Raw genomic sequence first — 13,631 nt, forward strand, 5'->3', positions numbered from 1 at the left:
GAGATTTGCCATTGACTTCAAAGGTGACAAATGATCATTATTAATTGTGTGTACGTGTGTTGTGTGATTTGCTGTTAAGTGTTTGTAATGCATCTCAGAGCACATCACAGGAGGAAAGGGCAGTAAAGACTCCGCAAAAGGGTGGAAAAAAGCTCTGTGTCTTTTAAGCTTCCTAGAATGGGAATTCTTACAAGAAAATGCCTTCTACAGATGTGTTTATAAAATGGAAATCATACCTCTTTATCACCGACATCTGGACACCAGATTCAGATTTAAGCAGATTATTAAAAAATAAAATAGATTTAAAAAAGGGACAACTAGCCCCTGGCACTGAAAAGCTAGCATCAGACCCAGTGAGCTGTTGGGTGCATTTTTGGCTTTTGGGGATGAAACTATGGAGCAATCAATCACCTTTGAGCCTCAGACGCTCAGAGGCACAACCTCTACTGGTCCCAGTAAGCATGTTAGACAGTTTTCACCTCTGTATTAAAAACAATGGTGGCTGCAAGGCATACCGCTTGTGAAAAACAGGTGGGCAAAAGTGAACAAACTTTCCTGGTCTTAGGAATGCTATAGAGATGTCGTAGAGTTAAATCCCCAACGCTGTCTGCAAAAGGATTTCCACATGGGGTTCAATGAGAGAGGGACAGTTGTTTTTACAGCAAAGCCTTATTGTGGCAGCTCAAGATACCTGTACTGGGCACCGCACCCCTCTTCTGCACCTCTGCTTCTCTTCCTACTTTTTGTCTTACCCATTTGGATTAAAAAGCTCAAATGTTATCTAACACAGAGACTGGGAAAGCCTGCACAACATCCAGATAAAAGATCAGAAAGGAGGGAGAAGGGAGTTGGGGACAAATCCCGCATGGGGCTCTGTGTGAAAGCTTGGATTGAGGTCCAAACATTGCTGCTACATCCTGCATCGAGGCCAGTTCTTTTTAAGGTGGAAGTAAAAAGATGGGGTCAGGCCACACTGCAGGTCCTGCCTTCATGGCTGCAGTCTCCCTGCCACGGCATGGCCCTGAGGTGGGACAGCAGGGAAAGAAATAACCTTACACTTGCACCTTGCTGGTTTAGTGCCTGCCGCGGCCCTGATGGAGCCAGCGGGCAGAGGCGCAGGGGCTCCTACCTGTCCAGTTGCAGCCCAGCACCTCCAGGCGCATTCCTATTCCCGCTGGGGACCACCTCTCTGGATGCACTCGGATGTACTGGGCAGGAACAGGGTCAAACCTCCGGACTTCAGGGATATCGTAGTGGATGTTGCCTTCAAAAAGCTACAGAGAGAGAGAGAGAGAGAGAGAGAGAAAAGGCGAGTGATGTGTGCATCCCACTTGCTCTCCATCAGACTTGATAATTTGGGTCTGGCAGGACGCAGCCACAGTTTGAAATAGTTTAGCTGTGCGACTCCGGGCCATCGAGTCCAGCTAAGCAGAAATTGGACTGTTCCTCCTCAGTTTCAAGAGGACCAGACAGGCTGTTTCTAAGAAACTTGCACAATCTCTCTTGGCCTTTGCTTTATATCCAGGGGTCAGGTTCTGATCCAAGCCACACAGGGGAAGCCTGGGGAACATCCACTAACTTCACATATAAATCAGATTTGTCCTTTGCCAAATAAAGAAGCTACTGCATGCTCTATAATAGTGTAAACGCTCAGTTTTCCTCACAGTCCAAGTACTGCTGCTTTTCAGCTTACGTGCACGAACTCAAGTCTGTGGGGAATAAACAGAGGGCTATAGATAGCATCAGGCCTTCTAAGACTCATTTGTAGGATCAGGAAAAATTAAAACTTACCCAAATTTTCAGAAGCAGATCAGTTTGCATAAAAACAGAACAGGCAGAAGCAGAGAATTCATTTATTCCTCAAGCCCCCTGCCACTCCCATACTGTTAAGCAGAAAGATTATGGGGAACTCCAACGATATGGGAAAAACACGAGGAATTTCAGGGTCACACCAGTGTGGCAAAAGGGACTTTCAGATATAGCAAATTTCCCGAAAAGAAGTTGTGATTCATCTTCCTCTTCCAGAGGTGCAAGCCACAACAGCAACACCTTTCCCCTTAAAATATGTAATTAGTTTGTGTCAAACATAATTGAACACACCATCCTGTGGGCTCTGACCTGTAGGAGCTGGGAGGACCAGAAGGTGATGTCCACATCCCCAGGCCTGGTCAACAATAAGAAATGAAGGGAAGTTGACAACCCTGGGGCAAGGTGGAACCTACAGCCTCTAGTACAGCTTAGGAGCAGGACCAGGGGACACAACCTGGGATTTCATGGTGACAACTCAAACTCCCAAGGTCTCTGTGGGGAGAGACAGCTAATTTCCCAAGACCCCATCAGGCAGACTGAAGATAGCCAGAAACATCTCTCATTTGCAGCTGCTCCAGGCAGTGCCTACCTTGGCTTGCATTGTTTTGGGGTCCTGGATGAAGTCCCAGTCCTTTCCATTCATGCTGTAGGCCACCTTAAACTTCTTTACGAAGGAACGGGACTCGGTGGTGGTCACACTGTCCCCTCCGCGAGCCCCCTGGATAATGACGCCTTTGATATTCTTCGGGACGCCAAGGTCCACCTGCAGCCACTCCTCCCCAGGCTGGGCTTGGGGGACACGGGGAAACCAGCCCGAGCGGCTGCTCACCAGGCGGGCCATGCTGGGAGACCAGTCGTAGCCTCTGATGGAAGAGGCCGAGATCTGCGAGTCAGGGATGAGGCCAGAAAGCATTCCCAGCAAGTTGGAGCAGGGCGAATCTGCAGGGAAGGAAAGGGCATGAACAGCCGGGGCAACTGAAGGGAGCACTCGTGGTTTTCCCCGCAGGTTTAAGCTCTGGGCACTAAACCAGTACCAGCACTGGGCGTTTCCCCCTTGCCTCCGCAGCCTGGGTGCCTGTCCCCCCAGGTGCATCCCTTGGGATGGGTGCCTCCATGCTGCTCACAGTGTCACTGTTCCCACCCCAAGCAGCCATGACAGCTGCGGGGGACAGCACCACAGGACAGGCTGTCAGAGGGACAGAGGGGAGGGCTGAGGCCGAGGGGAGGAGAGGACCCTCACCAGTGATGCGGCAGCCATACAGCTCCAGCCTCAGGGCGATGCCATTGTGCCAGCTCTGGGGACGGATGCGCACGAAGCGTGTGAGCACCGGGCTGTGGATCTTGTTGAGAACCACCTCCGTGGCATCCTCGTTGGCCTGAAAGGTCTGCAAGGGAGAGGGGGCACAAATATGGTTATGTCCCCTCCAGGCAGAAAGAAATAACCAGATCAGCAGTTGAAATAATCTCAGCAGGGAAAACCGAGGAGAGGCTTTCTGGGCAGGGCCAGCCACCGGCCAGAGCAAGCACCCAGGGGCAGGCAGGGAAAGCTGAGCCGCTGGCAGGACAGCATGGTGGATGGACTCGTACATCAGGTAGGAGACGCAGGAGCTTGCTGCCCCGCTGCCTCTCACGGCACCCTGAAGCACCTCAGACTATCAGGCCACAGCTGCTTCGAGCCCGCCCCTAAACCTACAGCTGTTCCAACGCAAAAGGCCAGACGTCCCTGAACGCTGCATGAGATCTTGCCTCCCCTCCATGGGTAGATAGGCTGATATCCTGACACGTCCTCGCACCAAGCTCCACCAGGAAACATCGTACGCAAGCAGTGGCGCGAGCAGGGAGGATGCTGCCTCTGCCTGGGGTGACAAGCGGCCGTCCCAGCCAGCCTCTCGCCTCTGCCTCTCCGGCGCACATGCAGCCCGCCACACAGAGACAGCTTTTTGGGTGAGTTTATGATCCAACATGATATGAAAAGCCTGCTGCCTTACCAGATGGCCATAATCAATAACTACCAGATGGACGTTAGATCCATCCCTCCTGCCCATTATTTTAATAGGCCGGACAAGGATTGGATCCTTGCGTTTCTGTTTCAGGCTGCGGAGCCATAGCAGGGAAGAAAAGAGGGAAAAGAGAAAATACCCAACCTGAGGGTAATTTTCAACCCTTTTTCTGCCCCCAGCATAAAGCACTAAAGCTCACAGACTGAGGCTGCAGGCATTGCCCGCTTTCCCTCCAAACATGCAGGCTCTCAGAACAGGGCTAGAGCATCCCCCGATCTCAGCCAGGAGACGCATCCGCACTGAGATATTGGCTGGGCTCTTCTGCAGGCTCCTACCCTGCATATGCAGCGCTAAGCACAGGAGCTCCCACTAAGTTTATCTCAGAGCGAAGCAGGAGAGTATAGTCTCTGGCACCGATCTCCTTCTGTCGGAGGCAAGAGACAAACAATTCAACTGCAGATCCCTGTGATCCAGGACAGAAAAAGGGGTGAGGCTGTATCCTGGCCTCTTGCCTTGAATAGCAGTTAAGAAGCATTTTATAAGCCTCTCACCGCTCTAGGCCTGCAGACAGCACGTTACTGCTCTTCTCCCAGGATCCAGCGCGCCAGGGCACACAGGGTGTTCGCAGAGAGGGACAGTGGCTGTTCACAGCACCACAACCAGCTCTGGGCTGCCCCTGCACATCACCGCCCAGCCCGGGACGGCGGCACTCCTGTCAGGGCAAGGAGCAGCCACCCCACAGAGGGCCTTGGCTGCAAATCTGGCTGGTAATTGGGATTTGGGGTTGATGTGAACTTGAGCAGAAATGCTAATCTGGAGAATATATATCATGCTGCTACCGTTTAGCAACACAGCACGGCTTATGTGTTTTTAATATCCTATTTTATCCTGTCTGACCCCACTTCCCATCCTTTTCCTTGTTCAGCAGACACCAAATACCCTTTTTTCCAGCAGGAGGGCTATAAGAAGAGTGGTTACTGTGAAACACTCTCCAGGCATGGGGGGTGTGTGTGTGGGTGTGTGTGTGTGTGTCTTGTAAACCTGTGGGAACACACACACACACAGGCCAAAAGGATACATTTCCACACCACAGCAAAGCCTCCAGCTTTAGGTCAACACAGAAGCTGATACACAACACCTTACCTCTGAACCTAACACCGGAGGACAGGAAATGTTTATCTGAGCCAGTGCAACTATTTTAGCGTGAGGAGCAGCACGTCAGGTCAGCCCAAAGGTCCCTCTGTCCCAGGAGGAGGCTCCTGATGGTGGCCCCAGCAGATGCCCGGGGGCAGCAAGCCCGGGAGAGTCTTCTCCTGGCAACTTCTCTTCGCTTCCCACAATCAGCAGTTTGAAGACTCCATGAGCCAAAGGTTGCATATGGACCAGCATGTTTAACAGTCACTGACGAGGTTTGCTGCTCTTTTTGGTTTAACATATTTCCAGTTTTGTTCTTTTTTAGCTCACTTCGCACATACGAGCATCAGGGGCCAGAATCCAAATTTACACCAGTGTAATTTGTTGCTGACTTCTGCAAAGTCAAGCTTGACAGAAAGCAGAAGCAGGACCGAGCCCAAAAACTTTATCACTACCACATGCATTGCTGAAAGCAACTCTTACACGACCTTAGTCCCAACCACCTGCTTTCAAGGAGAGCAACCTCAATCCTGCTTTAGATTTGGGGCCCAGTAATTTCCTCAGACTAGATCACATTCAACAAGCTATGTAACTCTGAACTAGGGCCTTGACACTCCGAACTGCCAGTTTATGAAGACAGAAACAGCACCTGACTTCCAGCTTTAGTATCAGCCACATTGGCAGGATCTGCCCCAGTGAACCTTGTTTCTTAAAAGCCCCAACTGATCATAGCAAATCATTGCTTCACACCCCGTTCAGCATAACAGAAAGGGGCCATTTTCAGAGGGCAGGTACTTAGTGCTATTAGAGAAGTGGGGTCCTCCTGTGTGCCTGGCCTTTCAGCCTCCTTCCCAAGTGGAAATGCATCGCGAGCCTGCAGGTCCCGAAGCTGCTGACCAGGGTCTGACCCTGAGTGTACGGTTTCTCTGCACTGAAAATGCTGACCCCAGAGCCCGAACGCACTGTGGAGAGAGTCCCATTGACTTGAACAGGCTCTACATCCTGCCTCAAATTAGCACTCATGGCATGAGAAGAACTAGCAGGAAAAATGTGTGAAATTGGGAGCGCCAAGAAAGCAAAGATTTCTTCCCCCTTACCAAAATAGAACATTGCTATTCCTCCCATCCTATCTGCTTCCCATCCCACTCAGCACATATTTTGAGCCAAGTCTTCGAATGGTGTAAATCAACATATCGCCATCAAAGTATAAGAAGTCACAGTAATTTACACCAGCAGAAAAAAAAAATCTGGCTGTGATCTAGGGAGATAGATATATACACACTCAGCAGAGAGCACACATGCGCACGCGCATGCACACACACACGCGCTGAAGGGTGACGGAGCCAGAAGACAAATGGGAAAACCATTAACAAATTAAAAGCACCTTCCAAGAAGCAGTCAAGAGAATTCATTTTCACTGCTGCATCAAAAAGCTGCCCATCCCCTCCCCATATACTTTATGTTTACTTCCCTTTTAGTCCAGTCGGCAGGTCTACACGTAAAATTAAATTGATAATCAATGAGAGCTGACCAGCTTAATTAATTTGCTGCAGAAAACAAGTGGTGGGAGATGATGTCTAGCCTAGAGGAGGATCGGGCAAGTTTTCCATGTGCACACACATGCAGGCTCCACACCAACACTTACAAGTCGTATTTCTGACACATTGGAACTGCTGCAGGGCAACGAGGGGATTTCTGAAGCTGCATTAGTTCCAGTGGGTATGGGAATTGTGCCAACGGCAGAGTGTGGAGTGAAGGGAGTGAAGGACAGGGAGACAAGAAGTGCCATGAAGTCGAAGAGGCAGCGAGTCAGGGAGGGGGCAGGAGGTAACCTCTCTCCCACTTTATTTATTGTACTGCTTGGCCACTATGCAATTTCTTGGGGAGCTAAAGAAAGCAGCTGGGGGAGGCAGAGGAGAAAGCCAAGGATGGCAGCAGCCCTGCCTTCGTCCGTATGTATGTGTCTCTCTGGACCCACTAGATTTACTGCAGGATTATGTTACTCCCGTGGAGACAGAGCCCTGGAACAAAGCATGCTAACAGGATTAGGGCTTCAGGACTGAGACAGAGAAGCATGAAGGAGAAAAGTAGGGGAGATTATTTTCCTTGTCAGATAGGGAAGGCATAAAATGGGGCATGTTTGATGGTGGGAGGATTCTGGCTCGAGTGGAGGGTGGATAGTTCTGGATTTATTAAATCCAGGAACATGGAGGTAAAAGAAAAATGATACTTGGCAACACTCAACCAAGCACAGCCGTCTAGGCAAGGCACAGCATGCTGGGCTGGGCTTGCCAGCACCGTGTCTTCTGAGAGGCTCCACTCAGATCCGGGAGCCCACCAGGGACACGAGGAGTGGCACTTTGTTAGCCTGCAAAGGAGATATCAGGCCCAGAAGTACAAAGCTGCAGCCTTGCTAGGAAAGCCAGGGCTGTAGTTCTCCCCTGGTACTGCACCAAGGATGAATGCATGGGGCTGCCTTTCCCAAAGCCTGACATCTTTGTTCTGCCTGCGAAAGCAGCAGAAGCAGGCTGGGACCTGGGGATGCTTCTGGGCAAACCCTCTGCACCATGATGTCTCTGCGCAGAAGCACAGTTGTGGCCTTCTGGCTGATTACGCAAGCTTTTCCTGAGTTTTCCAGATAAAGAAGCCACAGGACTGAAAGCTTTTCTCTCCATCCCCAGGTGAATGAACACAGGAGACCTCATTAAGAACTGAAAGGACAGGGAAATGCTCCTAAGGGAAGGCACAAGGGTCTCCAAAGAGACATCCTCAGTATTCCCTGCCAGCACCAAACACCTCTGACGTCCCCAGCTCCATGCACAGCTGAGATATTTGGCTCTTTGCAGCAATTCAACCTGCCTTCTTGCATCCACCTGAAATACCACCCAGGAAGGTTAGCTGATAACAAGCACAAAGCTGTCAAAATGAGTAGGAAATGGAAAATGCACATCAGCTGGATCTTGCTGCCATTTCTCATCCATTGACTTCTACAGGTTCTCAAAGCAAATGTTTCATTTGCATCCTCCCATTTTACACACAGAGCAATGGAGGCAGCGAGAGCACCCATCACATTCCCAACCCACCCCGAATCCTGAAACCCATCCCATCCCCCACCACACTAGATGATCCCTGTGAGCTGATCTCCGCAGTTACTAAGACAGAGCGGCTCAGACCACACGGGAGCTGGAACCCGAGACCCTACAAAGAAGGAAGTGGACCAGAATGGATGAGCACTTTGTTTTCCAATAAAATCCTCATAGCTTAATCTGTCCAAAGAAAGTGGCCAAAAACAAAAGGTCAAATCCTGCCAGGTGCTCTTTTCCTTCCTTGGGTTCAAGAACGAGTTGTTTTTTCTAAAGACATTTGCAAACTGCTAGATAAGATCTTGTCGCACACACCAGGGCCGGTGCCTGGAAGATAACCTCTGGGGCCATCGACCAACAATGACACAGAGGGGGATGCAACAAGGAGGGCAAGAGCCAGAGCAGCATTTCTGGGGCAGGGGTTGTTTGGCCCTGTCCCATGGGGATGCGCTGGTGGGTAGTAAGGGGTGAGTGTGGGGCAACATGTGCGGTGATGGCCGCTCTCCTCCCTGTCTCCTCTCCAGGGGGACACACAGAAGGCAGCTCTGCACCTTCGGCCAGGTCGCTGGGTTAGCCTCTCCCCCTGGTCCCACTCCCTGGGCAAAGACAGAGCATCGCCCCCTGGACAGGGGGACATTCGGGGTGTGCTGGGCTGGGCTTTGTGGGGAGCGGGCTGCCAGGCAGGGGGAAAGCCTTTCCTGTTTCCCTAACTGTGAGTGCCAACGGCTGGCGACTCAAAGGTGAGCCATCACGTTTTGCAGGGAAACACCCTGGCCCCACTCTCCTCCGAAACACCGGAGGGAGGGGAAGCGGGGGGACAAAAGAGAGGAGGTCAGAGCTCCCCATTCTCTGCAGAGCGCCATCCCCTCCCCACCCCTCCTGCACTCACTGGTTTTCTCTTGCTTTAGTTCCCTGATGAAGATGTACATGTTAGCTGACCCGCCTATAACACGGCAGAGCTTTGCTTTTGGCCCACACAGCTGGCAGAAGTTCAGAGCAGTGTTTGATACACCCCATATGCCTATGTGTGCATGCGCACATATATATATATGTGTGTGTGTGTGTGTGTGTGTGTGTGTGTGTGTGTGTGTATGTATATATATAGGTATATATATCTGCATGTATATAGAGGAATAGAGAGTCCCTCTCTGTCCACCCTCTCCCCTCCCTCCCCACTCTTCATGGCACCAAATCAAGCCGTGGCAGACTTGACAAATCTCTTTGGCATGGTTCGCTCCACCGTTGCAGCCTGAACCATGCGGAGTGCCGCACTGACACAGGGAGGAATCTGCACCTTGAATACAGACATCTGGGAGCTTGCCTAACGCAGGAACAGCGGGGATTCACGCGGGTGAGGAATGCGGGGCCAGAGCCCCCCGGCATGAGCAAGGGGCTTTGCCCTGGCCCTGCTGCAGTTCGGCAGCTGGCGTCTGGTTGTTCAGTGGGGAGGGAAAGCAGTCACACGGATGCAAGGGGTAGGCGAGCCACCAAAAAGCAATTACTTATCCTCCAGCCTCGGGAGGTGTCTGCTAAATTGAGGCCAGAACATGGGAACGAAGTGAGACTGGAATAAAGGAGTAAAAAAGGAGAGGTTTGATTTTTCCTCTTTTTTATGAAGAGAGAAAACAGAGCAGAAAAAAGCTGATAGGACTCAAGGGCCAAATCCTGAAATGGTGGCAATTCACGTGGCTATGGGGCTGCTTTGGGTTGACACCAGCCAGGATTTAGGGTCTTGCTGGAGTGATGTAAATTGGCCCAGCAGCACTAAAACCAGCTGTGCTGTCCTGCTCCACCCTGGCTGAGGATCCAGTCCAACACCCGGGACTGCAAGGATGGGACATCTACTCTCCCCTGTGACTAAAACTACCCTCCAGGCCAGATTCCCGCCCCAGTTAGACTCTGAAAGGTAAATTTAGTGGTTATTTGAAACACTGAACTGTGTATTTAGCCCATCTCTCTGCCCGGCATGTTGCCAGTCTCCCATCTGCCTCAACTTGCAGAAATGGTCCCAGTGAGACCTCAAACTCACCCGTTTCCATGGGGTGCCCAGGAGGTGGAGGTGAGGAGAGACAGCCCTGGTTCACAGAAAGGTCTGCCGCAGCCAGTGGGTCCTGGGAGAGCACAGAGCCTCCACACCAGCGCACGGCCACCGCGTTAGGGTTATACGTGAGCTCTGCCATGAGCTCCGGCCCCAGAGCCAGCCCACCTGAGGTCTGGGGGAGCCCAGCTGCTGACTCTCCTATGGGGTGCTGGGCTGCCCTGTGCCTCCATTTCCCTACTTCTAAAATAGGACTAACACCACCTCACTGGCATGTGGGGAGCTTAAATACTCCAAATATTGGAGGTATGAGACCCTGCTAGGGGCCTCTGCACAGAGGGGACTCATTCTGGAAAGCAGAGTGAATTTGAACCATGAGACACACTTGTGGGGAAGGGGAAATCACACGGCCCGGAAGGGAAGGAAATGTCTGGATGAATCCTGAACAAGGCAGGCTACTGCATTTCATGCCAGCAGCGCCTGTGCCAGCAAGGGGAGGGGACAGCTAATTTAACAGAAGCGCTGAGCAAGCAGAAATCGCCTGGACGTACGTGCTGAGGGAGGTGTGTGGGACCCCAGCCACCAAGTTCACGCAGACAGATTATGGCACATCAACGGGGAGGACCTGAGCCACAGCAGCAGAGCTGGTGGGCACCACAGAAGAGCAGGGAAGGGCTTTCCTGATGTGCCCTTAACCAGGGGACAACCACATGACCAAGGCAAGTGACAGAGCAGGACCAGCCCGACACCATGGCTGCCTTAACCCCGCTCCCCATATGCCAAAGCTCCCATGTGGACCACCTAGAGCTTGCCTCACCTGGCCACGCAGCAGCACCTGCAAGGCTTGGAAGGGCTGAACACCCATATTTACCCTCCCTCCCTCTCGCTCCCATCTCTGTGTGCCTCCCAGAAACATGTCGAGAGCGTGTAGCAGCTCCCAGGGCTCAATGCATCCTTGCCGACTGCACCTGCTAGCGCAGATCCCACAGCTCTGGCAGCCTGAATTGCTCCTCATTATTTATTGTTCATTTTGTCCTCTGGGGTGGTGCGATACCCTCTTAGGATTTGTGCCCTTTCATTTCCAGGCCTCAATAACTCCTGAACTACAGTTTCATGTGGTTTTGTGATTGTTAACCCAGCATGCAGACGGGGCTATGGCCATAAAAGCTCAATGAATCTTGTATGGCAAAACACAGGCTGTGAAAGCATTTTCTCCTTCATTTGCAGTCAAATAACATACTCTTGCCACCACGAAAGATGCAACAGCAGCCAGGTTTTCCAAGGAATAGTGTTTCCTCATTGCTGTGCAGAGGAGAAAGGACTATTTCTGCTCAGAGCATCATCAGTCTTTTAGCCCTCATCAGAAAAAGGGTCCCTCACAGATTGAACTCTCTGGGCCTGTAAAATCTCTCTGTTCTATTCCCTCCTGTCAGCTGCAAGACTCACCAAGGTGCATGCAAAAGAGACAAAAAGGCCTTTACCTTGTGGTTTTTCCCATGTCGGTACATCATCCAGTCCTCCCCATTGGTGCTGACCTCCAGCTTGTAGGTACGGACATAGTAGCCATTCTGGGTTTCTCTGGAGATGGCACCCTGTGTGGCAATGGCTGTGAGCACAGTCAGGAAGTGGAGGTCCACCTTTCCACGGGAAAAAGGGACAAGAGAGAGAACGGTGACCATCTGAGAGGCCAGGCTGGCTAGTTAGTTACTCCGTCTCTGAAACATGAAAAGGTGTGAATTCAGTCTGTCTCACTCCATCTGTGGGCACACATTTCAACAGGCACAAACCCCCTGGGCTGACTTTAGTAGGATGCTTGCAGATATGACCATGGGACAAGAGCAACTAAGGATCTTGATGTCTGTCCATATAGGACCATCACAAAGCCTTCTTCCTGCCTCAGACCAAGCAACAGGATCTGCACAGAAGCTCATGTCCATTAAAGCAGGACAGAGGCTGACTTTTTCCATGTAAAATAAAAGCATGATGTCCAATTAGCAAGTGCTGCAGTTCCTGGTTTTCCCTTGCTCCTTTTTTTTTTTTTTTTTATAATGTGGGTTGAGAAAGGTCAGCAGAGCTGGCTTGGTAGCACTGCCATGAATGAAGAATGAGATGTCTGCTAGAGGCAATGACATTCACCACCTCCCGTTCCTAGTGCCCTTTAGCAAGCAGTGTCTCACAGCGAAGCGACACAGCCAGAAGCCCTGTGCGGACAGAGACTGTGGATGTAATCAGCTCCCAGGGAAAGCCTTTTGCTCTGTCAGCCTCCTACCTGACGTTAGCCTGCTCACACTCCCTGCATCACTGATGAGATAAATATTATTCTAGTTGTTTTTCCACGTGCCTCCTGGAGACTTTGGTCCTCAGGCCAGTGGTGGAGTCAGTGGCCCTTGTAAGTGGCAGAGGTCCCTCAGTCTCTGTCAGTATGCTGGAAAGTCCATCAAGGTTTTGGGCAGGAAGGAGGGAGTGGAGAGAGACAGCAGGTTGAGTCAGCCCTCATGCCGGCACGCTAATGGGAGAGCCAGCCTGTCGCATTTCACAGAGGCACTGCAGCTCCCCTGCTGCTCACTCCCCATGAGCCACAGAGGCAATAAAAAATTCAACAAGCCTTATGGTCACGGGTCAGTTTAACAGCGTGACACTCCATTTGGTGCGGGAAGAGGCAAGGAGGCTGGAAAGCGTGTGTACCTGGAGGTACTCTTTGTTGCTGTCTACATTGGGGGTCCAGCCGTTGTCATCACTGTTGAGCCGGCTCTGTTGAGGGGTCCATCGCCCATCTGAGTAGGTGGAGGAGGCACTGATCTGCATGTTGGAGATCCTGCCAGACTCCATCCCCAGCGGCACGTTGCACTGGAAGTCTGGAGCGGACACACACATGCACACATGCAGATCAGCTTACAGTCTCTGTACTTCACTCCCACGTGGAAGGCAGCCCTGAACTATCCTCCCCAGCTAACCCCAAGCAAAGCTGCCTGCCTGGAAAGATGAACAGATCTACACCATCTTGCAGGTTGCGTGTGGTCACAGATGGTACTGAAAAATTAAAGATGGGGCAGCTTTATGTTTGCATGGCCCTCTGAAAACTAATACAGTCCAGATCTTTCTCCCTTTCTCTAATTCCTTCACCTTTGCACAGTTTTGACACAATTCTGTCCCTTCCCTCCCTCCATCTCCACCAAGATGTCCCAAGTCCCCTTGCCACAAAGTTCCCCATCTTCTTGAAGGCTGGAGGTGAAATCTAAGCACTGACAAGGCAAGGAGTATGGGCAGGCACAACGGGAGGGTGCTTACTGCTGTGCTGCTGGCAGGAATGTCCAGGCCTGGAATGGGAAGGTCTAAAGGTTTTGTGTGCGTGTGAGAGTATGGATGCATGCGTGTATGTGTCTGTGTATATGTGCATGCGCTGTATGTGATATCAGGCCCATAGGAATTAACCAGCCAAGAATATGAAAGACTCTGGTATGCTTTCATTTGGGTTTCCTCACTTCTAAGGCTTTAAAAGTCACAATTAGCTCAATCTTACTGCACATGTCATATATTTTATGGCAGCTGTCCTGAAAAAACAATAGC

At 51.2% G+C, this 13,631-nt stretch overlaps 1 protein-coding gene across 6 annotated transcripts in view; it reads right to left on the minus strand.

The window, feature by feature from the left end:
• NRP2 (neuropilin 2) overlaps positions 1–13,631 on the minus strand; it is an 89,914-nt gene that overhangs the window by 40,219 nt on the left and 36,064 nt on the right. For all 6 annotated transcript variants that reach the window (XM_076342433.1, XM_076342431.1, XM_076342432.1 and 3 more), the window contains exons 6-10: positions 12,750–12,919; positions 11,546–11,701; positions 3,050–3,194; positions 2,399–2,748; positions 1,130–1,274 (exon numbers count right to left, since the gene is read on the minus strand). In XM_076342433.1, coding sequence (XP_076198548.1) covers positions 1,130–1,274; positions 2,399–2,748; positions 3,050–3,194; positions 11,546–11,701; positions 12,750–12,919 — 966 coding nt within the window. The remainder of the gene's footprint in view (positions 1–1,129; positions 1,275–2,398; positions 2,749–3,049; positions 3,195–11,545; positions 11,702–12,749; positions 12,920–13,631) is intronic.

The sequence above is a fragment of the Aptenodytes patagonicus genome, chromosome 6, assembly GCF_965638725.1.
Source record: "Aptenodytes patagonicus chromosome 6, bAptPat1.pri.cur, whole genome shotgun sequence".
NCBI lineage: Eukaryota > Metazoa > Chordata > Aves > Sphenisciformes > Spheniscidae > Aptenodytes > Aptenodytes patagonicus.